We start from the raw sequence: 25,742 nt of genomic DNA, 5'->3' as shown, positions 1-25,742 counted from the left end.
ATAAACAAAGATATAGGGACTTGCAGACATTGGACCCGACCCAGTTTGGCTTTGTCAAGGGAAGATCATGCCTTTTGAACTTGGTCGACTTCTTGAAATAGTCACCAAGGCCATTGATGAGGGAAAGGCAGTCCATACAGCCTACCTTGACCTTGCAAAGGCTTTCGACACAATACCCCACTCGGGTATTGTAGAAAAACTTACCAGCTTAAATGTAAACCCATATGTCACAAGATGGGTTGCAAACTGGCTTAAGGACAGAACCCACAGGGTTAGAGTTGCTGGCGCTGTGTCAGACTCCAAGCCGGTCACAAGTGGTGTCCCACAGGGCTCGGTCCTTGGCCCCTATTGTTTGGCATCTACTTCTCAGAAGTACAGGCCAACATGGGAGGACTTTGGCTGACAAAGTTTGCAGATGACTGCAAACTGGGCCATAGTGGAAAGTGCATCGGACACTGATATCCTTCAGAAGGGACTCACGGAAACAGATAGCTGGTGCCAGAGCCATGGCCTGAAGTTAAGCGCCAAAAATGTATAGTCATACCCTTCGGGAAAAACAAGGTAACCCCAAGCTACCATATAGGTGGCAATCCACTAAGCACAGAAGAGGTTATCAGGGACCTGGGGACCCAGGTTGACAGTGGCCTTTCTTTTGACACTCACATTGCTAAAGTGGTTAGAAAGACCTTCTACATTGCCCACCTGATCATGAAGGGATTCACATCCAGATCTAGTGAGGTCATTGTTCCCTGTACTCTTCACTTATCAGACCAATGATCGAGTACAATGCCCCATTCGGGATGTATCTCACCCGACATCTGCAGCAATTGGAGAGACCCCAAAAGTTCCTCACCAAAAGGATAAAGGGACTCCAAAATCTGTCATATGCTGCCAGATTGAAGAAACTCCAGCTCTATTCAGTCGCATACCGTCTGCTCAGAGGTGACATGTGCCTGACATACAAGGCCATGTCCAACCCGGAATTAATGGACATGCTCCACCTCAAAAATCCAAATCCACCAAAACCACTAGAGCAAGCGACTTAAACCTTAGCACGGATATAAATAGGCGTGCTGGAGGGATAGATTTATCACTCAGAGACTCCCTATGCTGTGGAATAAAATCCCGGTCCATGTGAGGCAGAGCACCTCGCTGACTCTGTTCAAGAGAAATCTAGACCTGTGGATGGGAGATCGTAGGTTTACCCCGGGAATCATCTCTGGGTCACTGCTGGACAGAGGCACAACAAACTAATGGGCACAGTATTTTTTCATATAAGGGGTGGCGTAAGCCACAATAATTTGGGCTAGGCTTATAAATGCCTTAGGGCAGATAGCCTAGTATAAACCTATGAACCTATGAACAGAAGCAATTGTAGCATCCATGTGTTTTTTTTGTTTTATTTTTATTTATTTGACATTTGTTTAATGGGAAAGTCTGACTGGACCAGAGGTATGCATTTTCAGTGGAGGCCTTGAGAGGAAAGCTCCATATACATCAAAAGTAAACGTAATTAACAGTTTACACTATTATTCAACATAATTTAATTATTTTTATTAGAGAAATTAGGAGTAAAGAGTACAGCATAATATGCATTCTTTACCTGGGTACAATAAAGAAATCAGGTTTGCAGTGCTAAGAAAGCTGGGAAATTTTGAGATAAGTAAGAAAGGCTAGATAAGAGAAATTGGATAGACGTTAGAAGACATATGGTGGGTTATAGGTTCATAGGAAGTTACTAGGCTAATAGTAATAGGGCCTTTACAAGCCTAGCCATGTAAAAACTCAGAGCATCCTAATTGACCATAGTTAGATGGTCATTATTCTAGAAAGATACTATGATCAGCACCGAGTGTCCCTGTCCATGAGGGCATAGGTGTTACCTCCGGGGTGAATTTGTGTTCACTTTATAGTTGTCTGCAAACTTAGTAAGCCATAGGCCATCAACCTTTGACTGAACTTCAGAAAAATAAATTCCAAACCGTAGAGGGCCCATTACAGATCCTTGTGGTACACCACTGGTCTACTGATGGAGGTGGATTCCCCATCTTTAACAGTGTGCATTCTATCTTTGAGCCAGTTTGCTACCCAGCTATTGATGAATGGATTGATACCCAGCTGAGACAGTTTCTCAACGATCACTGAATGGGAGTTGTGTCAGATGCCTTTTCTAAATCATAGGCAGTGTGTACTGTTTTATCCTCATCCAGGGCTTTAGTGACTGTCTCAAAGAAGTTCCCAGGTTTAATAAGGAAGATCTACCCTTGATGAAACCAAATTGGGTTGGGTCAAGAGTTTGAAGGTTGCCTATGTTGATGAGGTCCATAATTCTCTCCATTACCTTGCAGATAAGGCTGGTTAGGCTAATGGCTTTATAGTTCCTGGGTCGTTTGATGGACCCCCCCTTTCTCCAAAGGGATTACTGTTGCTGTTCTCCACTCTTCTGGTACAAAACCAGTGCTCAGGCTGTAGTTAGAGAGCTAAGTTGTTCCACTAGGTCTTGTTTTAGATTTAGTATGCAACCTGTGATGTTGTTTGGTCCCATAAAGGTAATTTTTTGGCCTGAGAGAGCGGTTGAATGACCTGTTTTTGGAGATCAGTGGTATAGGACAGGAGTCTGGAAACCTATGGAGTGTATGGCTGGTGGGGACAGGTGGTGAAACTGTTGCCAATTCTGTCAGCCAGAAGGTTGCCACTTTCTTCATGTTCCATGTGAGTGGTGCCATCCACTGTAATTTCAGCACAGAGCTAGGTTTTCCCTTTGTGGCTTCGGATGTAGCTGAAGAATACCTTATGATTATCTTTAGCTAGGGATGCCAGTCTAGTCTCATAGCTTGCTTTAGAGAACTTTTACAAGGTTTATGATTTGCTTGTTTAGACTGTGTAGGTTAGTCTTCCTTTGCTGAGTACGTTGCTTGTTCTTGGGTATCATTTTTTCTTTTGTTATAATTTATTTACGCTTGCAGTCCACCAGGGTGGCTTTGTTTTAGTCCTGTCAGATACTGCCCAGTCAGTAGATTTGCTTAAGTGGTGATATAGGGTGTTTTTTTTACTTCTCTGCGCAAGAGTTGTTTTTGCTTGTGTTAGTAGGGGCTTTGAAACCATTTATACCATCGCTTAGGAGGCAATAATTTGCTTTGGAGAATTTTTTTTGCTCCTGTGGTGCTGTCAGGTCTGATCATTACTTTAAATAAGACAGATTTATGGTCTGACTTAACTAGGGAGGGCAGCACACTAGGGTTAGTATAGTAGCCTCCCATGTTGGGTACTATGTCTAGGGCATTTGAGCCCCTTGTTAAGGTGCACACTAACTGTTGCAGTGCATTTGAGTTTAAGTCCAGGAACCTCAGTGTGGTCGTGTTTGTGCTCGTGTAAGCCACCCAGTCGATGGATGGGTAGGTACATACAGAAGGGAGCATTGTACTCTATCAGTGCTCTGATAATGGCCGAGTACAGCTGGGTAATAACCTCCCTGATCTTGTATGTCATGCTGTTATTTATGAGATGGGCAGTGTAGAAGGCTTTTCTTACTACTGGGACACATGGTGATTGAAGTTTACATTGCATTCCCAAGTCACGCACAGTGGTGTTTGGGTGTGCACTGAGTGATTCATGCAAATCCGGGTAGGTGCTGTGTTTCTCCTGGTTCATCGTGGGAGACTTGTAGCTAGCTATGATGTGGTAGGGTGTTTTGCCTGTAGTTATTTGGACCTGGAGTAGCTAAGAGAGTCGTACTGTTTCACCAGTCACAAGGTATAGTTGGATTTAATGAAAATGGATACACCTCCGCCTTTGGTACTTTCACTATCGTTTTGGGGTCTGAATGCGTTTAAACCATTGTAGCCCTGCACAGCCGGGGATACTCTCTACGACCTTGAACCAAGTCTCAGTGACTGCACAGATGTCAGCACTTTCCAATGTGAGGAGGAGTGCTTCCAGGGAGTGCAGCTTACTGTTTAGGCTCCTAGCATTAAGCAGCATGACCTTGAGTTTATCTGTAGAGTATTTTTGTACATAGAAAGTTTTGTTGTTATGACGTAGCCTAAAAAAGGCTGTAGGGGGGAGGCAAACATCTTTGTCAGTATTCTAAAGCCTTGAGGAGACAGGTGAAGACCATCTCTGGTGAAGCATCAAGGTCTGTCGACCATGTGTTCCCAGGCTGACTGATACTGGATCCCCTTGCAGTGACACCAGAAGCTAAGGCAATTGTTAAAATCGATCATTTTTTTGTCTGTACTGTAGCATCATCCTAGGTGAAGGTAGAATGCTGCTTAGGGCTAGGGACATACCCGTCTGGCACACAAAATCTGAGAGCTCTATCATGTTTGTCTTCATATATGTCTAGAGAGGTACGTCTCGCGTCATTCACTCCAACAATATACTATGACAGAGTCATAACAGTAATTGTTGCTGAGAGTGACTTGAGCCTGTGTGTGACTTGGCAGATCATGGCACCCGACATGCAGCTGACTGGTAACCTTCTCCTTGTCCAACTTGGTGAGAGGGACATATTTGTGTCACTATTGAGTCCCCTATGACTAGAAAATTTGTTTTTGAAGTGTTTTGCCTTAGGGGCTTGATGGCAGAGACACTGTTGTACATGTGTTGTGTAAAAGTGGATTCTGTTTTTATACCTGTATGTGAGGGTTGTCTGCATTTGGGAGGTCTCTAGTTTTTTGATAAACTCTTGTAGAGTACTTTCGCATATGTGGGTTTGTGTCTTGATTTTATCTTGTGTAAAAGGAGAGGTGTGTGAGCTGATGACCTTTTTGATGTCTTGTTTATTACATGAGAAGACTGATTCAAGTTTCATGGCATAGCGACATATCTCACATACTGTATTTGTTTGCTTTAGGAGCAGATGGTTGCCAGTATACATGAGGCAGTTGCTACATTGCCTCATGATGCCCATGTCAATCAGTCTGGTTGGAGAAATGTTAGGAAACTAACTGTCCATAGCAGCAGGTAATTACTGGTTTTCGGGAGAGCAAAAGATCAGCTATTGCTCTGGGATTAGCAAGGGGACTTGCTGTATAGGATTAGCAAAGAAGGTGGTGCAATGCTTGACAGTGCTTAGCTGAGCTGCCAGCAGTGCACAACCAAGTTGCCTGAAGAGCCGCAGGGAAGCCTGAGAGGGTTTCACTGAGTGGTGTTCAGGGGAAAAATGTAATTCTAGGCGTTTGTGTCTATATAAGGCACCACTAACCACCGTTGTGCGGTATGCAGCTATGTGCAAACACAGTGCTTAAATATAAAATAATTTAAACAGTTATAACACATTGTACCCATAGCAAAGCCCCACACAGAGCCTTTATTCCAGTCATCTCCATTTTGAATAAGTCTTGAGCTACACACTTCTGCCACAAGGGTGCAGGGAGGCCCTCTTAATGTAAAGTGGCTGATTTTAGTGCTCAAGTGATACCAAACGGTCTGCATTCAGCAAGTCTGAATCTAGCTAGTGCTGTTTAAGACAGTTGAAGCAAAATGTGCAAGTTCAAAATGAATTAGTCACAGCAGCAAAAACAGAATAAAGTGAAGCAGTAGTTCAGTGAAACACAGTACACAAGTGCAAAAAAAAATGGGCTTAAATTTATTTGTTACAGATTTCAGTGGATGCCTTGGATTCTCTTAGATGCACTTCAGATCTCTGGCTAAGAATGCCAAACTCTAAGCAGCTCCGGTAAACTGAGTGCAAACTCAGACAAGCGCATTGCTTAAATACAAACACATTTAAACCATTCTAACATAATCTGCCAATAGAAAAGCCCCTCAGAGTCTTTATTCCAGCAATCGCCAACTCAGATGTGTCCTGAGCTACACACTGCTGCCACAAAGGTGTGTGTGTGTGTGGGGGGGGGGGGGCTCTTAATAGATGGCTGGTTTTAGTGCTTAGGAGAGAAGCAAGTAGGAGGGTATGAACAAGTAGATTGGGTTTTTGTATTCTGTAAAGTTAAAACACTTCAGCATATTTTGAAATGTTACAAAGTGTTCCATCTTGCATTTTCCCTTAGAGAGGCTGTACATTACTTTTTTGTCCGTATGACATTTGTTACCATAGCTACTTTGTTGCTTACTTGAGTTCTTTTCCTTCCTGTAGGAGATTGGCAAGCATTAAAACGTTGTATTGTCCAGGCCAGTGGCAAGACAGTGCTTAGTTTTGATTATGCATATGAATCCCACTCTTCTGTACCATACATTGACTGAGAAACCCCCTAACTTACAAAATCCCTTCTGACCTTGTAGCTATAATAATTGAGTGGCTCTTTCTCGGTTGTATCATGGTTAAAATAATTCATGTTATGTTTTTTTTTTCCTCATTAGGTCAGTGGGTGTAGAGGTTCACAAATCAGAAAACACAGAACAGGAAGCGAACCTTCCGTCACATGGCATCAGTTCCTATAGGTAAGGAGATTCTTTTTCAATTTGTGGGTTAGGATCTGATTTTTTATGTTTGTTGTCTGCCATTTACAGCCTAGTAAATTTTGTTTTCTACTGTATAAATTAGTAGGTTGGTCAGGCATCTAGGACTATATGGTAGCACCCCACAGCATTTTTCCCCTAGGATATTGTGTACAGTGATTTGTAGGTGGCTCCTTTTATCATTACCTTTGTTACTAGTATGTAGTGCTTAAGGAAGATGCAGTTGATTATCCTGCCTTCAGAATTTTTCCCTGCTCTTGACTTCACATTTCTCCTCTAACATTGCATGCACTGTCGTGGCATTTGATTTTTGACATAATTTTCCCAGTCTCCAATTATTTTTTGTGCATCGTTATTGTTACTCATTTGCTGTATGGTAATTAATGTTACATTCCAGCATCAGTGGCAACTGGAATGTGTGTTTCCCCTAAACAGAAGGAAATGGAGAATAAGGAAGAGTCATCTTGGCTGTATTCCTTCCAGAGCTGAACCAAGGTAGTTACTGGCCAGTGTAACATAGCTGATGTTCTTTGTGTTTCACTGTTGCGGTCATCACCTGTGGGTTATCCTTGCTTTGGTAGCCCTCGGCCGGCCCAAATACCAGAGTCAATGTTTTTCTGTGTCGGCTGCTGTCACTTGTTGACTGACATCAGGTAGTCAGTGCTATAAAGCAAGGCAGCCGACACCATTACATCAGTCTTTCTTGCTGTGAAGCCCGTAGCAGAAGCAGTTCGCAAGTGTGCTGGTCGGTCGCTACCAGAGTTCGAATTACAGCTGAAAACGTCTAAAGCTAAGTACCCCGTTGGGGATCCCTATTTTCTTGCACTAACCAATGTCCGAAAAAGTTAATTGTCTCGCCTGTGGAAAGCAGATCCTTAGGCCCATACTACAACGTCCCCTGTTGCTGGTTCTGGGTTCCCTATTACATTGTCAAACATTTAAAAGTTTGAACACTGTATGGTTGAACGCATGTGTTCGAACTTTTAAAAGTTCTAACGTGTTAACAGAGATCTCCGTTCAGTGCGGAAAGGGTAGATTTCCCTTTACTGCACTGTAGTGCGGTCTCGCAGTTGGTATATTTAAAGAGCAGGGGGTGTGAGGGTGCCGGGGGCTTGCTTCCCTGCATACAACCGTTGGGTAGTATTTTTCTGTTTTGTTTTTTATTTTTTTGGTTGTTTTCGACATTTTAAAAGTTCGAACATATGGTTTTGACCATATACCATTCAAACGTTTAAAGTTTTGATAATGTAATATGAATCTGCCAGTTTTCTGCCCCCTTTAACGTGAGAACCATTCGTCTTACATCTCTAATTGTAGACAGGTATTTTCGTCTTCCATCTTTGCATTCCGAAATGGTGTTCGTTCGCCAACAATCAGTAGACGTTCTGAAACAAAAGTAGAAATAAAGATAGAGACAGACACACAAAGCTAAGCCTTCCAACGATGCTACCACTAAGCAGGTCATTTCTCCGGAATTCAGTGAGGCGCATTCACAGCCCTTGATGCCCAATACGATATCTACGCAGGCCTCTACCAAGACCCTTTCGAAGTCCAGTATGCCGCAAAAAATCTTCATCTTCCGAGCCTTTGGTTGTCTCTGCCTCATTTGGGTCTGGAGCCACGACGCAGGCACTGGTTTCCAAGGAGGCCTTTTGCACTACCGATTCTAGACAAAAAATGACGTCTTCTCATCCGATTACCATTTCTCTCAGAACGATGGATACTGTTAGGCCTAGAAGCCAGGGCGATCCGAGAAAATCTACCTCTAGCCACCATCTTATTCCTGCTGCACCACCCCAAGCCCAAATGCATAAGATGGCAGAGGATCTTATCTCCCTTGTCAGGCCACAACTTCATAACTGAAAAGATACCCTTCTCCTGAAATAATGACAGAGCAGGATTCTGAGGCAATCTGATTATTCAGATTTTGAAGAGGAACAACCTGCTCTGACTGCTTATGAGAATTCAGATGCAGAGGAATCGATTACTTCTGCCTCCCCACCAAAAGGCCTTTCCTTTGGGGAAACCCTTCACACCCTCGGGGAACATTTCCACTGGGAATCTCAGGGCTTCCCTCAGTCTAAGAAAAGACTAAGAGAGTTTCTAGAACTGTCCCAGCACAGACCCCTGGCCATCCCCCCAATCTTAGAAGTGGTGGATGATGTTATCCATGAATCCAGCTTACCCCTGATGCCCTCCCACCTGCTCCCAGTAAACCTGACAGGTATTACAGAGTACCGGATTTTCACAAATACCTGTACAGAAATCCTGCTGCAGACCCAGAGGTCATTACACAGGGACCTAAAGGAGCTAAGGCTAGTTCTGCAAGGAATCCTATTCCTTCTAACAAGGATTCCAGAGCTCGGGACATATGGGGTAAAAAGGTATACACCTCTGCAACCTTAGCTATCAGAGCACTCAACTATCAGTTCTATGTTAAAATATCAACAACATACTTTGAAAGTATTAAAGCAAAAGATTTTTACCTTTCCTGACTGTGCCAATTCGAAAGAGTTACCATATTTCCTGTACTCTACTTGTCAAGTGGCCAAACACTCCTTGCACTGTGGATATGACGCCCTAGAAGCCTCAAGCAGAGCAGCAGTGTCAGGATCTGTCATTAGGAGACATGCATGGTTGAAGGAACAACCTCTCCCTGATCATGTCAAGTCTAAATTGATGCACCCTTGGATAACGACCACTTGTTTGGAGTAAAAGCAGAAGAGGTGCTTAAAAAGATGGAAGACAAAGCAAAATCTATGCAAACAGTAAAAGATTTCTTTCAGGTTCATCCTCCTAGGTTCAGCAGGAATTTTCCCTGTAAGCACTGGTCCTTTCCTGCACCTATCACTCATGGGCAGGGTAAGCCCTGCAGGGACAGACCACCCAGGCCCCTATCCCAGGGACAGCAGAGAACCAAACAGGGGACCACTTCCACCCCAAAGGCAGAGAGTTCTAAACCATCCTTCTATGGTAAAAACTCTCAGTGACTCCCTGTCCCCCTCTGCCCTCCTTTCACTCATGAAAAGCTAGGAGAAAGAGTCTCAATTTGCAAAGAAAATTGGCTTTCTGTAACAAAGGACCAGTGGTCTTAAAGATAATTTTTCAAAGATACAAATTCTCTTTCAACGAACTCCCAGTTCCAAGAGGGTATCCAGACTTACCTCCAAATCAGTGGGCAGAGGGATTGAAACAAGTCCAAACCCTCATATCCGAGGGGGCAGTTGAACCTCAAACAGGCAAAAGATTTTTGTTCCAGACTATTCCTTGTTCCTAGAAAAGAGGGCACTTGGTGCCCCATCCTGGATCTATTCATTCTGAACACCTCCCTGGTGGTCCTCAAATTCAAAATGTTAACTTTGCAGCAGCTACTACCTATGCTGACAAAAAATGCCTGGTTAGTGACCCTGGACCTAAAAGGTGCATATCTCCACATTCCCATAAGGGAATCCTGCAGGAAATTCCTGCACTTAAGAGCAGGCTCACAACACTTTCAGTTCTCTGTGCTACCCTTTGGCTTATCTACTGCTCCCAGAGTATTCACCAAATGTTTAGCCCCAGCTATAGCATTTTGCAGACAGAGAAATATACAGATTTACCCTTATCGGGGCGATTGCCTCATTCAGGCAGAGTGCAAGAAAAGCTGCTCCAGGACCACCTCTTCTTTGTCAAAGCCCTCCTAACTTCCTTAGGGTTCAGCATCAACGAGAAGAAATCAAAGCAAACACCCTCCAGGAGGATCATTTTCTTGGGAGCACTGCTGGACACAGCATCCCAAATGGCCTTCCTATCCCCAGAAAAGCAGAGCTTCCTGCCTGTCTACTTTACCCAGCTGGCTTCCAGAATTTACCTCACAGCGAGGAGCTTCCTGCAAGTCTTGGGGAATGTGCTATCTTGCATCCTTCTAATTCCTCTGGCCAGGCTACACATATGAAAACTTCAGTGGTATCTAAATAACCTTTGGTGTCAAAATACTCAGTCTGTAGAGACCTCTCTCCCTGTGAACCCCTGTATAAGGGCTGAGTTTCTCTGGTGGGCAGGGGCCTGTGCCAAGAACAAGGGTCTTCCCTTCATCCTCAACTCTACCGGGTAGACCATCACCACCAATGCCTCAGACATTGCTTGGGGCACTCTCCTAGCAGGCAGGTGCACTCAAGGTCTTTGGGATGCCCAGTGCCTTCCCTTACACACCAACCAGAAGGAAATGATGGCAGTACAAAAGGCTCTGACATCCTTCAAACCCCGTCTCAGGCCAGGGGTTCTCCTTATCAAAATAGATAACACCACAGTAATGTGCTACATCAACAAGCAGGGAGGGACCCAGTCTTACCCACTGTGCAGGCCAGTCATGAACCTCTGGCTGACAGCCTCCTCCATGGGATTACACCTAATAGCCCAATACTTGCCAGGGATCAACAACACCCTGGCAGACCACTTAAGCAAAAACTTACCGGACCCCCACGAAAGGCAGCTCCACAGAAAAATCTTTTTACAAGTCACTCAGGAGTGGGGAACTCCAGAGGTGGATCTCTTTGCTTTGCACCTCAACCACCAGCTAAAGAAATTCTGTACCAGGGAAGTATCATCACCTATTATGGAAGGTGGATGCCTTGACCTTCCCCTGGAACTACCTCTTTGCGTACGCATTCCCTCCTCTGTATCTTATTCCCAAGGTACTGATCAAAGTAAGGGAGGAGAGAGACCAAAGGCCATCCTCCAGATTGGCCCAGACAGCATTGGTACCCCTTACTGCGCAGCCTGACATAGCAGCCTCCCAGGCAGCTTTCCCTGATCTCAGACCTCTTGACTCAGGTGGGGGGGGGGGTGCTGCACCCAGACTTGTAGACTCTCAAACTTTCCGCATGGCTAATACTCTAAAAGCAAACAAGGGGCCCCTGTTAAGCTAACAGGTCCTAGACATTATCACAGAGGCCAGAAGGCCCAGCACCAGAAAATCTTACACAGGGAAATGGAAAAGATTCTGCTCCTGGAGCCAGTCCAGAGGGGAGAGTTCCTCTCAACCTTTCATCCCTCTTGTCCTGGACTATCTAGTGGATTTGCTCAATAGTGGCCTCTCCTCCTCTTCTATTAAAATCCACGCCTAGCCATTTCAGCTCATTTTGATACAGACCAGCCCCTGTTTTCTCACATCCTTTGATTAAACAATTCCTCAGAGGGGCTTTTAATATCAGACCTCCCAGAAGGCCACCCAAGCCAGCCTGGGACGTGAATTATGTTTTGAAAAAACTAACCTTACCACCCTTCGAACCTGTGGCTTCACCTTTCCAGGAAGACTGCTTTCCTACTAGCTATCACCTCAGCCAGAAGAGTTTCAAAACTTCAGGCACTGATAGCCATTGAGCCCTTCATCATTTTCCATGCAGACAGGGTCTCCCTGAGGACTAACCCCTCCTTTATGCCCAAGAATGGTATCTAATGTGACTCTCAACCAGGCCATACATCTACCCACCTTCTTCCCTAACCCTCAAAACAAGGGGAAAGAATTCTGCACTCAGTAGACGTGCACAGACAGCTCAGATACTACCTGGACTGTACTAAACCCTTCAGGAAAACAGAACAACTTCTTATCAGCTTTGCCCCAGGGACAAAGGGGAAGCCCATTTCCCAAGCAGCTGTCACGCTGCATCCATTTCTGCTACAGATTACATGGGAAACAACCCCCCAAGTCTATTCATACCCATTCCACTAGGGCAGCCTCCATTTCCACAGCATTCCTCAGAGGAGTTCCCACCAGGGAACATCTTGGAAGCTGCCACCTGGACCTCTGTCTGTACCTTTACAAATCATTACCACCTACCTCTTTTCTCCAAGGCTAGGGCAGGGTTTGCCTCTGCAGATGCTCTTCATGTTTCACTGTTGCAGTCATCACCTGTGAGTTATCCCTGCTATGGTAGCCCTTGGCCGGCCCGAGTACTAGAGTCAGTGTTCTTATGCGCCGGCTGCCGGCACCTGTAGTCTGACATCAGGTCATCAGTGCTATAAAGCAAGGCAGCCAACGTCATTACGTCAGTCTTTCTTGCTGTGGAGCCCGTAGCAGAAGCAGTTCGCACATGTGCCAGTCGCTACCAGAATTTGAATTTCAGCAGGAAACGTCTAAAGCTAAGTACCCCGTTGGGGACCCTTTTTTCTTGCTCTATCCAATATCCGAAAAAATTAACAGTTGTCTCGCCTGTGGAAAGCAAATCCACACCTTGACTTTCATTCTTCATGCATTATTTGTTTAGGCGCAGACCACGATGTACCTCGTTGCTGGTTCTGTGCCCTCTTTAACGCGAGAACCATTTTCCGTAGAGCTGTTTTTTTAGACAATTATTTAAGTGTTCTGTCTTCGATTTCCGATATGGCGTCCATCAGCCAACAATCTGTCGACATTCTGAAAAAACTTAGAGATAAAGATAGAGACAGGCCACACAAGCTATGTCTTCCGATGACACTACTGCTAAGCAAGTCGTCAGGTCTCTGGAATTCAGTGAGGTGCTTTTGCAGCCCCTAATGCCTGACTCGCTTTCTATGCAGGCCTCTGCCGAGACCCTTTTGGAATCTGGTATGCCACAGAAATCCACTTCATCTTCCAAGCCTTTGGCTGTCTCTGCCTTGGTTGGGTCCAGAGTCGCAATGCAGGCACAGGCTTCCAAGGAGACCTTTCGCACTACTGATTCTAGACAAAAAAATGACATCGCATTCCACTACTGCTTCTCAGAGACCGACATAATGTTCTTCGTCTTTCACTGTTGCAGTCATCACATTTGGGTTATCCCTGCCAGGGTAGCCCTCGGCCGGCCTGAATACCAGAGGCTTAGTATTTCTACGTTGGTTGCTGTCGCTTGAGGACTGACGTCAGGTCGTCAGTAGTATAAAGTAAGGCAGCTGATGCCATTACATTAGTCCTTCTTGCCGTGGAGCCCAAAGCAGAAGCAGTTCGCACTAGTGCTGGTCAGCTGCTACCTGAGTTTTCGTCTCCAAATTGAAGTTGAAGTCTTCTAAAGCTAAGTACCCCATTGGGGATCCTTTTTTCTTGCACTAACCGATATCAGAAAAAGTTAACAGTTGTCTTGCCTGTGGAAGCAGGCTAATCCTAGGAAATCTGCTCCCCCACCCCAAGCTCAAATGCTTAAAATGGCGGAGGATCTCATCTCCCTTATCCAAATTACTCGGGTCTCTACTCCAAAAAGGAAAAGGCATCCTTCTGCAGAAATTGACAGCCAAGAGTCTGAGGAATCCGATTATTCTTTTGAAGAGGAACGACATCCCTCACTGAAGATTCAGATGCAGAGGAATCCATCCCTTCTGCCTCCCCTCCAGAGGAGCTCTCCTTTGGGGAAACCCTTCACTCCCTCACAGGGAACATTTTCAATGGGAATCTCAAGACTTCCCACAGTCAAAGAAACGACTTAGAGAGCCACCCCTCTCCTCAGCTTTGGGAATCCTCCCACAGGTGATGATTGCAACAGTGAAACACGAAGAACATAGTAAAGTTGTGTACACTTACCATAAATGTAGATGTTCGAGCGTATTCACTGTTGCAGTCCTGGTTTCCCCTCTCTCCTTCCCTCTTATATCCTCTTTCCGTAGGGAGACATAAGCTTCTTATGGTGGCTTTTAGCCAACAGGACCACTTTACCATATTTCCTTGGGCTTCTGACTGGTTAGGGCAAGAAAACCTGATGTAATAGTCGGCTGCCTTGCTTTATAGCACTGACGACCTGACGTCAGTCAACAAGCGACAGCAGCCAACCCAGAGAAACATTGACTCTGGTATTCGGGCCAGCCAAGGGCTACCACAGCATGGATAGCCCAAGTGTGATGAGTGCAACAGTGAATACACTCAAACATCTACATTTATGGTAAGTGTACACAACTGTACTTTTTTCAGGCCCCCACCACCTCAGTGGTAAGACTGGAACTGATCACCCTTTCGCTTAGTCATGCTTATTTCATCTTAAGCTGTATATTATCCTTGGGTGCATATATTATTTTGTTAAAATGTATTAAACTGAAAATATATTATGTTTAGTCTCAGCAGCAAGAAAGAATTGAAACTGAGACTTCGAGTTTTACCTGGATCTCCAAGATCGTGTGCAAGCCTACTGGCATCATAGCCGGCCTTAGGCATAGGCCAACTAGGCGACCACCTAGGGCGCCGCTGTAGCAGGGGCACTTTTCCAGTATTTATTTGATGTAGGTAGACTAGGATGGGGGCACTGGGTGGTGTGGTCCACACCGTGGAGCCCTTTTGCTTAGGGCATCAGTTGACCTAAGGCTGCTCCTGACTGGCATCCCTTGACATTTGAGTCAAACTACAAATAATACGTTTCAAATCATGCATGTTCTTTCATGGAAAAGAACCAAGTTGAAGAAAATGCATTTTGCTGTATTTTTAATTGGTATTGACCACAATCCATCTTTACTATGTAGTCTCTGTGGGTGGTTTACTGGCAAATTTGTTCCCCTATTCTCAGGCTAAATGCCCTTCATCACCACATTGGGGGTAGCTTTCTTTCTGTATGGGAAGCCTTAATAAGCATTTTACTTGTTGGCAGATAGTTAAGTCAAAGGAGTAGAGAACCACCTGCCCCCTTCATCTGTAGCTGTTGTAAATTTGCTGTGTATGAGCTTTAACTCGCTTGTTTTGCTTTATGAAGATGGCTTGATGTGTGCAATATATGCAGGGGTGCTAATTATGAGAACTCATTATCCGACATACTACTTGGGTTGCATTTTGCTAGCCTGAATTCTCTTATACAAGCAGTGTAGATGTTGTATTGGCTTCACCAGATGACACTTCTGCCTTTAACAGCAAGACAACCAACAGGATGGATTGGTCATACATTTTCTCTGCATCAATTTTAAAACAGTTGTCAGTGTTAGTTTTCCTTAATGAACCTGTGATCCAGCGTAAAATCCCAGTGCTTTATTTTAGTAGTCTTTTGTGTGGCTTGCCAGTGTTCTCAAGAGCAGGTGTCTGTTGGAGTATTCATAACAAAATGGTTCTCAGTCCACTGATGTCCGGCCAGCATACCAAAGCTTTACCTTCCTAGGGCAGATGTCTGGATGATTACCTCTGCTCATTGGTGTAGGGGGTATATAAACAGACACATGAGATCCTCAGACTGTCTAGCCCCCAGCCCGAATGCAGGTCATTGCACTCGAGTGTTATTTGGTCATTTGGTACAGTAACCTCGCGTGCCAGATTTCCCATAAGTTCCCCATTGAGGGTCCTTCCTTTCTAACTTTTGAATGTGGTATACATTAATCTGTCATTCATGCCTAAAGTTTTTTTTTTTCTAAATTTACTTTGAATCAAGCTACAAGTTTCCCACTATTCTATCCTGATAAAAAAAAAAAAAAAATAGAGGAGAAAGATTATGCACACCTTGGATGCACATAGGCAGCTCAGGTGCAACCTTCACAGAACAAAAGCCCTTTAGGAATGTTGAACAGCTGTTTGTCTCCTATACAGGGGCTAAGAAATGTCACCATGTCTATAAGCAAACTATTATATAATGGTTGCCCTCTGCTGCTGATTTCTGTTGCTCCCACCATGGTAGTTCTCTTCCAGGCAAGGTTAAGGCTCACTCGAGTAGGGCCTTTATCTTCTTTGATGGCCTATAGGAAAGGATTGACTCTACTGGCAGCAACCTGGTCCTCTATTTTTAGACCTTCACAAAGCAGTACAAACTGGATTTCTTTTCAGGGTCCATAACAGGCTTTGCTAGGATTATTCTCCAGGGACTTCTGGATCCTTATCCTTCCACTTCCCAGGTAGGGTTAACTTTGGGAATCTACCCAAAATGCCACTGCGGCAGTGAGAATGATGGAACGTAGTACAGATGTTCATCGTGTTACCCTGCTGCAGTCATCACACTTGGGTTATTCTGTTGTCAGGTAGTCCCACAGTCGGCCGGAATTCCAAATTCTTGGTCTGGCGTCGGTTGTTGTCGCTTCTTCCCTGACGTCAGTGCACCAGGGGTATATATATTGCAACCGACGCCATTTTCTTCAGTCTTTCTTGCTGCACGGTGCCCGAAGCAGAAGCAGTTCGCAAGTGCCGGTCAGCTGACTCCTGAGATTTTCGAATTCGAATTTCAGACCGAAATCTTCTATAAAGCTAAGTACCCCATTGGGGAAACTTTTCTTGCCTCAGACCGATGTCAGAAAAAGTTAACAATTGTATTTCTTGTGGGAAGCAAATACCTCATAAGATTTTCATTCTTATTGCATACCTTGCCTAGGCCCAGACCACGACGTCACTAGTTGTCATTTTTGTGCTAGGTTTAATAAACGTACTATTAAAAGACGCTTTGATTTCGCACGACACTACTTCGGTAGAAAATTTAATTACAGTATGCCGTTGGAGCAACTGACTACCGGCGTGCACAAAAAATGCAAGGATAAGGACAGACAGCCCAGGCCTAAGCCAGATTCCGAGGCCTCGGCTGGTCCGGTCTCCAGTTCTCCGGTCCTCAGTGAGGCTCCGACGCAGCCCCTGACTACCGCAGTTTTGGAACCCGAGACCGCTTCGGAACTTTTGATGGAATGTACCAGGCCGACGCAACCATTTTGTTCAGGCCCTACCGACAATATTGCTGATAAAGATGCTGGTGCTGCTGAAACACCTTCGGTTTCTGAAGGCGTTTTCAGACCGACGCTTACCATTAAAACGTATCCTAAGACGAAGACTCCTATTAAATCTAAAAGGACTGCACTTCAGTCCCCTGTTCAAGGCCCCATGCCTAAGAAACAGATGCTCAAAATGGCTGAAGATTTGATCTCTTTAATCAGGGGTTCCCAACCTCTTCCCGATAAAAGGCCTAGACAAGAGGAAGATTATGCATCCTCTGAACAAGTGTCCATTTCTTCAGCCTCCTCTGAAGACCAAGATTACTCCTTCTCCCCTTATGAAGATTCTGATGCTGAGGATTCCATTCCCTCAGCTTCTCCTCCTGAAGACTATTCCTTTGGGAAAACTTTACACACTATGAGGGAACATTTCCACTGGGAAGGTCAGGATTACTCTGACTCGAAGAAAAGGCTCAGAGAGTTTCTTTTACTCCCCCAGCACAGACCACTTGCCATCTCACCCATGTTAGACATTGTGGATGATGTTTACCTAGAATCCAGTTTGAACCCAGACTCTCTACCTCCTGCTCCGGCCAAGCCTGACAGTTACTATAGAGTGCCTGATTCCCATAAATTTCTATATAAAAGTCCTGTTGCTGACCCAGAGACGATCTCCCAGGGTCCCAAAGGGGCTAAGGCTTCTATGGCTAAAAATCCTGTACCCTCTGAACAGGATTCCAGAGCACTAGACAGATGGGGGGAAAAAGGTTTACACCTCAGCCACTCTAGCTATGAGGGCACTAAATTGCCAATTTCACATGCTTAAGTATCAGCAATTTCTAATCTCTCAAGTTAAAGCAAAGAATCACCACTCTCCCTCAACAGTCTGAATTGAAAGAAATGCAGGATCTGTTGCATGCAACTGAACAGGTGGGCAAACACACCTTACAATGTGGGTTTGATTCTCTGGAGGCCTCCTGCAGAGCAGCTGTCACTGGGACTGTTATACGTAGGCATGCTTGGTTAAAGGAACAAACTCTGCCTGATCATGTTAAAGCAAAGCTTCTAGATGCTCCCTTACAGCAGGATGTTCTTTTTGGAGTTAAAGCAGAAGTCGTCTTAAAGAAAATGGAGGATAAGGCAAAGTCTATGCAGTCAAAGATTTCCTACAGGTACAGCCCTCTCGCTTCAGCAGAAATTGGCCAACAAAAAATTGGTCCTTTCCAGCTACTGACAGACCACAGAGGGGTAAATACAGACGTCCAAGAGGCAGAGGACAACCACAAGCCCAGTACAAACCTCGACAATGGGGCACTGCAACACAGAAGGGAGAAGACAGGTCCCAACCTACCAGAAGGCAAACTCAATGACTTGCACCTCATCTGGCCAAGCAACACTCTCTTGGCAGCCCCCTTGGGAGGAAAACTCGCACTTTTTTCAGACAACTGGCACATTGTCACAAAGGACAAATGGGTCCTAGACATAATTTCACAAGGATACAGATTCCATTTTCACACCTTGCCAATGAAAAGAGGAATGCCAAACCTGCCACATAATCAATGGGCAGAGGCACAAAAACAAATTACAGCTCTCATGGACATGAGAGCCATTCAGCTGGTACCTACTCGAGAGCAAGGCCAAGGATTTTACTCGAGACTCTTTCTAGTTCCCAGAAAGGACAATGCCTGGAGACCAATTCTGGACCCTTCAATTCTAAACACCTTCTTACAAGTACGCAAATTCAAGATGCTAACACTACAGCCGCTTCTTCCCATGTTGGGCAAGAAAGCTTGGCTAGTAACGTTGGACCTCAAGGAGGCATACCTGCATATCCCTATCAGACAAAGTTGCAGAAGATACCTCCATTTCATTGCAGGTTCAACCCATTACCAATTGTCTGCACTGCCCTTTGGCTTATCTACTGCACCCGGGGTCTTCGCAAAATGCATCTCACCAGTAATTGTATACTGCAGACAAAGAGGAATTCAAATATACCCATACCTGGATGACTGCCTCATCCAAGCAGAAAGCAAGGACATCCTCTTACAACATCTGGCTTTTGTAAAACATCTTCTAAGTTGCCTGGGGTACACAGTAAACGAAAAGAAATCAAAACTAGTACCCTCACAAAATATGACATTCCTGGGTGCCAGCTTGAATACAACGGCCCAGAAGGCTTATCTGACGCCAGACAAACAACTACAACTGACTCAATGTTTCAAAACAATGGCAACAAAGACCCAACTACCTGCAAGAAAAATTCTGCAGGCCTTGGGCTTCATGGCATCTTGCATACTAGTAATACCATTTGCAAAGCTGCATATGAGGAAATTACAGTGGTACCTAAAAAGCGTATGGTCTCAACACAGCCACATCCTGGACACAATGATATTTCTCATTCCCTGCCTACAACAGGAGTTTCTATGGTGGTGACGGGCATGTCACCTCAACAAGGGTCAGCCTTTCACCTTGCCCCCAGCCAGGCAAACTATGAGAACAGATGCATCGGACTACGCCTGGGGGGCACACATGGCAGGACAGTGCGTTCAAGGCGTATGGACTGCAGATCAAAGGAATCTGCACATCAATCAAAAAGAGATGCTAGCTGTACAGAATGCTGTGACAGCCTTCAAGAATCTATTACATCCAGGACAACTTACAATAAGGACGGACAACACCACAGTAATGTGGTACATAAACAAGAGGGTACACACTCCTACCTTCCAAGCAGGCAAGCAATGACCTTGTGGAACACAGCTCTGGCTTACCAAGTTCAGTTACAAGCTCAATTCCTGCCAGGAAAAAAGAACACATTCGTAGACAACCTCAGCAGAAACATCATGGATCTCCACAAGTGGAAACTGGATCCACAAGTATTTGCAATGATAACTCAAAAATGGGGCCTTCCAGACATAGACCTGTTTGCCAGTCCTCATAACTATCAACTAACAAAATTTTGTACAAGGACACTGCACCACCAAGCTTGGAAAGTGGACGCACTCTCATTCAGTTGGAAAAACCTGACAGTATATGCCTTCCCTCCATTGCCTCTCCTCACAAAGGTGCTTTTGAAAGTCAGACAGGAGAGACCACGACTGATACTCATAGCCCCAGACTGGCCACGCCAGCACTGGTACCCACTTCTGAGGAATATGGCCCAGGGCCCACCTTGGATTTTACCACAAATTGCCCATTTGTTCACACAACAAAACAATCAGATTCTTCACTGCCAGTTCAAAACCTTAAATCTGGCTGCATGGCAAATCACATAAGCATCCAGCCAGCTCCTCTTTCCCAAGCAGTTATGGATGTTATTCTGGAAGCTAGGAGGCCCAGCACCAGGAAGGCCTATTCAGACAAATGGAAAAGGTTTTGTGCCTGGAACCAAGCTAAAGACCAAGACACACTTCAGCCTCACATGCCTCAGATTCTGCAGTACTTAACTGAGATGTTGCACAAAGGACTTTCTTTTTCTTCCATTAAAATCCATGCATCAGCTATTTCAGCCCACTACAATACTGATCCACCCTTATTTTCACATCCACTTCTAAGACAGTTCCTCAGAGGGGCAAAAAACTTTAGGCCCCCCAGGAGAGCACCTACACCAACATGGGACCTCAATTTTGTTCTGGAAAAACTTACGCTACCTCCCTTTGAACCAGCTTTCTCTGCAGATCTACAGTTTCTATCATGGAAGACTGCCCTGCTGCTAGCAATAACTTCAGCTAGAAGAGTCTCAGAGCTGCAGGCACTAATGGCAGTGGAACCTTTCCTCATTTTCCATCAAGACAGAGTTTCTCTACGAACTAATCCTTCCTTCATGCCTAAGGTGGTTTCCAAAGTGGCTTTAAATCAAACCATCCACTTACCCACCTTCTTCCCAAATCCACAGAATAAAGGAGAAAGACTCCTGCATTCCTTGGACATTCATAGGCAACTTAGTTACTACTTGGATAAAACTAAGGTTTTCAGAAAATCTTACCAGCTCTTTGTATCCTATGCTACAGCTTCACAAGGGAAGGCTTTATCAAAACAAACCATTTCCAAATGGATAGGACATTGCATTCGTTTTTGCTATACCCATCATGGAAAACCAGTTCCTGCTTCCATTAGGCCCCACTCTACCAGGGCAACAATTACATCTACAGCCTTCCTCAGGTTGTTCCAACCAAGGAGATTTTGGAAGCTGCAACTTGGAGTTCAGTACACACCTTTACCAAACACTATCACTTACCACTTTACTCTTAAGACTAGAGCTGGCTTTGCCACTGCAGTTCTGCAGGGCCTTCTAGCCTCCAATAACCCTCTATGATTCCTCCACCCATCCTTAGCTTTGGGATTCAACCCAAGTGTGATGACTGCAGCAGGGTAACACGATGAACATAGTACAGTTTTGTACCTACCATAACTGTAGATGTTCGAGTGTACACCCTGCTGCAGTCCAGGTTGCCCTCCCTCCATCCCCTCTGAACTAACTGGCTAAAATCTCTACAATACCTTCCTGATGTATTTGCTTATAGCTGGAGGGATTTTGTGTTTTTGCAAAATTTACTCAATTTGGTACTAATTACTGAACACCTTCTTGGGGGCACCTGACATCTGGGACAAGAAAAACTGAAGAAAATGGCGTTTGTTGCAATATATATACCCCTGGCGCACTGACGTTAGGGAAGAAGCGACAACAACTGACGCCGGACCAAGACTTTGGAATTCTGGCCGACTGCCGGACCGCCTGACGACAGGATAACCCAAGTGTGATGACTGCAGCAGAGGGTGTACACTCGAACATCTACATTTTATGGTAGGTACAAAATTGTACTTTGTGCAAGTCCTTCTTACCTGTAACAGATGATGTTTGAATTTTTCACTGCCATAGTGGCAATACCCACCCATCATCCCCTAGATAGTGCATAGTTGAGGTGGGTTTAAGCCTCTTATTCGGTTGTAAATTCAGTTATTGCTTATTAGATTTATAGAAAATGTATGTGCTTGTGTGGTTCTTTACTCCTTGAAGGCTACGGCCGAGACATCAGAGGAAAAGAACTTGTTACAATAAAACTTTTGGATCACTGTCTGGTTGCAATTTGTTGTTTCTTGGTGCTTGGTGGTTGCCCTTATTCGGTTGTAGTTGGGTTTTGGCTTTCTATGGTATTCTGATTGGCTGTAAATTTTTTCTTGGTAGATGAGTCTGGCTTCAGGTACTTTCCTGTCCTCCTCTATGGAAAGGAAAGTGACTGAACACTTTCTGTGATAGCTGAAGGCTTCCGCTTCAGGATGTGCTCAGACAATTGGCTGTCACAGGAAAAGGGAGAGAGGGAAGCTTTTGAAAACTAACCAGTACTGGATTGCCTTGACAGATAACTCAAAATGCCACTGAGTCAGTGAAGAATTCAAACGTTAACTGTTAAAGGTATGTAGGACTTGCGCAACTGTAGTTTTAGAATACTTTCTTCTACTTTATGAATATAGTATTTGCATTTAAGTTACCTGTAACACATTGCATTTAAGTTACCTGGCACTTGCTCACTAAATCAGCACTAAAAAATTAAAAGCACTACACCCTCACAAACTCCCCTTGAGTACCTTGTTCCCCATTGGTCCTTTTTTTCAGTTATAAAGGAATTCCCAGTACTATTCTAGCATGTCCAAAGGTCACTTGTCAATCTCCTCTCCAGTCCAGCTGGTGAATCTGGGAATCTTAAGGCAATGTTACAACTGGCTCATGTACACAGACAACCCTCTCCTCCTCCCAACAAATTCCAACACATGTGAGAGATGCAGCCATATAGCCAAACTGGAGGCTAAGCTCTCTCAACTCAGTACTGGCGTAACCAGTCAGGAGGAGAAGGAAACCACACTCACTACAATTCCAGTCTCACATAGACCTATCACAACAGCAATCCAAACACATAAACGCACAAAACCATACTCGGAGGCTCTAAATAAAAATCTGCCTAAGCAGCAGAGACCTCCAAAGCAGACACCCAAGCAACCGCTACCCCAAAACAAAACGCGTGCAACACATAGCTCACAAAGCCAGTGTGCTGAACAGTCACAGCCCTTAAGGCTAAACAACACACCTGATACACTTGTAATAGGTGACTCTGTCATCAGGCACACTGACGTCCGACTCACCAGGCTGAACAAAGGAGTAGGTCACGGTGAGCTGCCTGTTGGGCGCTAGGATCCGCCACATAACACAAGCACTCAGGTCACTCCAAGGCAAGTACAAATATGACTCAGTCATTGTCCATGCTGGTGTGAATGACCTGAGATGTACCTCCCTGGACTAAATGAAAAGAGACATAGAGGGAACTCTCTGAGCATGTAGCCCAGGCCGGTATGACCCTGACCTTGAGTAGCATCTTACCCTCACCAAAAATGATGCCACAATATGAAGACAAGATGATCAATTTCAACAATTGGCTTAAATATTGGTGTCACTCAAAGGGGATCCAATGCCTGTCAGCTTGGGATGACATGCTCGACAAGCCACGATGCTTCGCTAGGGACGGCTTGCACCTGTCACCCCTGGGCTTTCGGATATTGGTAAAGGCTCTTGCTATCCCCATAGTGCCTTTTTTAGGCAAGGCTCAAAAGACAAACCCACCTCCATAGGTATCACAAGGGATAAGAAACTGAGTAATGCTACTCAACGCCAGAAGTCTAAACCTCAAGATGCACACACTCAAAACTCTCCTTAGCATGGAGAACATCAATATCTGTGCAGTAACAGAAACCTGGTTCAAGGCTTCCGAGACCACCCCAGCACTACCAGGTTATACCTCATACCATGCTTTTCGGCTCCAAAACTTGGACCGAACCACAAAAGGAGGGGGAGTATCAATATTCGTCAAAGATGCCCACACCTCCAGGTTGGTGGCACAGCACGAAGCATCAGAGACTGTCCATGTGCAACTAACAGTGGGTAAAACTGCCTTCCAGTTTATAGCCTGCTACAGACCACCCTCTCAAACCCAGGAACCCCACTCGGCCTTCCTGAGAACACTGGAAAATATGAAGGTCTCTCCAAACACCATTATATTGGGCGACTTCAACTACCCAAACATAGACTGGGAGCATTACTCTAGCTCCAACACCCTAGCCCAAAGGTTCCTAGAATTTATAAACTCAGATGCTATGGAACAACTTGTTACCACTCCCACAAGAGGGGAAAACATACTGGACCTGATCATCACTAACATGGGGACTCTATGCTCCAGACCAGAAGTGTATCCCTCACTGGTAAGATCAAACCATAAACTAATCTCACTGGATATTCACATCCCGACCCCACCCCCTGCCCAGAAAACCACAGTGAAAAACTTCTCTAAAGGAAATTTCACACTCCTCAAAACCGAGGTGGAATCCTTCAAAGCCCCCGGGCCTGTGGAAAATACGGCCCAGACAGCAGAATCCTTTATAAACGCATTCTATGAACACCTTCAGGAATGCATGGATCATGCAATCCCATATAAAACCAAGACCCAATCCTCCAAAGGCAGACGTCCTGTCTGGTGGACCCCAGCCATAAACAAACTATACAATAGAAGGAGGAAGCTACTACATGATGGAGCAAAATCCTAAAAAGGGAAGGCATCTCTGATCAGTATTAGCAAAAAACTACGGGCATTTATAAAATCGTCTAAGGCCAGCTTCGAGAGAAAAATTGCACAGGACACTAAGGATAATCACAAGGCTTTCTTTAGTTATGTTAGGAACCTGGGTGGGAATTCCCAGATATGCTCAGAATTAGTCCAAAATGACAAAAAATACACCGAACCCACAGACATTGCCAACATCCTAGCTGACAGGTTCAGCGCAAACTCCCTCCCCACCAAAAGGGCAAATATCTATCCCAGCAGAGTGCTTGCCCCCCTGACATCTCAGATGCTCAGGTAAGAGCCGCCCTCTCCAAAGCAAAAAACACAGCATCAATGGGACCAGACGGTGTCCCGGGCTGCATCCTACATGAACTCCAAGAAGAGCTAAACCCAAACACTCAGCCTTACTACAGGATATGTATCCAAAGAGTGGCGTACAGCAACAGTGGTCCCTCTCCACAAAGGTGGTGCCTCAACGGATCCTGGAAACTATCGCCCCATAAGCTTGACTAGTTTGGTCTGCAAAGCTATGGAAAGGATCATCATGGACCTCATAAATAAAGATATTGGGGACGTACAGACACTGGATCCTACCCAGTTCGGCTTTAAGGGCAGATCCTGCCTCTTAAACCTGGTCGATTTCTTTGAAACAGTCACCAAGGCCATTGACGAGGGGAAGGTGGTCCACACAGCCTACCTGGACCTCGCAAAAGCCTTCGATACAATACCCCACTCGGGCATTATAGATAAGCTCACCAGCTTAAATATCAACCCCTATGTCACTAGATGGGTTGCAAACTGGCTCAAGGACAGAACCCACATGGTTAGAATTGCTGGAACCATGTCGGACTTCAAACCAGTTACAAGTGGCATCCCACAAGGCTCAGTCCTGGGACCTCTCTTGTTCGGTATATATTTCTCGGAGGTACAGGCCAACACGGAAGGACTGTGGCTGACCAAGTTCGCAGATGACTGCAAACTGGGCGCCATAATAGACTCTCCAGTCAACACAAGCATCCTCCAAAAGGGCCTCATAGAAACAGACAACTGGTGCCAGAGCCATGGCCTCAAGCTAAACACCAAAAAGTGTGTAGTCATCCTCTTTGGCAAAAACAAAGTGCCCACAAATTACCACAT

At 45.0% G+C, this 25,742-nt stretch overlaps 1 protein-coding gene across 1 annotated transcript in view; it reads left to right on the top strand.

Annotated features, from left to right (window-relative positions):
* The window catches only part of LOC122808394 (phosphatidylinositol 4-phosphate 5-kinase type-1 alpha-like), a 795,187-nt gene that overhangs the window by 589,209 nt on the left and 180,236 nt on the right, over positions 1-25,742 (top strand). The window contains exon 9 of the mRNA XM_044079360.1: positions 6,322-6,402. Coding sequence (XP_043935295.1) covers positions 6,322-6,402 — 81 coding nt within the window. The remainder of the gene's footprint in view (positions 1-6,321; positions 6,403-25,742) is intronic.

This window comes from Protopterus annectens, chromosome 8.part0 (genome assembly GCF_019279795.1).
Source record: "Protopterus annectens isolate FY-2018-M chromosome 8.part0, PAN1.0, whole genome shotgun sequence".
Taxonomy (NCBI): Eukaryota; Metazoa; Chordata; order Ceratodontiformes; family Protopteridae; genus Protopterus; species Protopterus annectens.
Note: the sequence above shows the minus strand (reverse complement) of the source record. Positions and strands in the feature narration are given on the sequence as shown.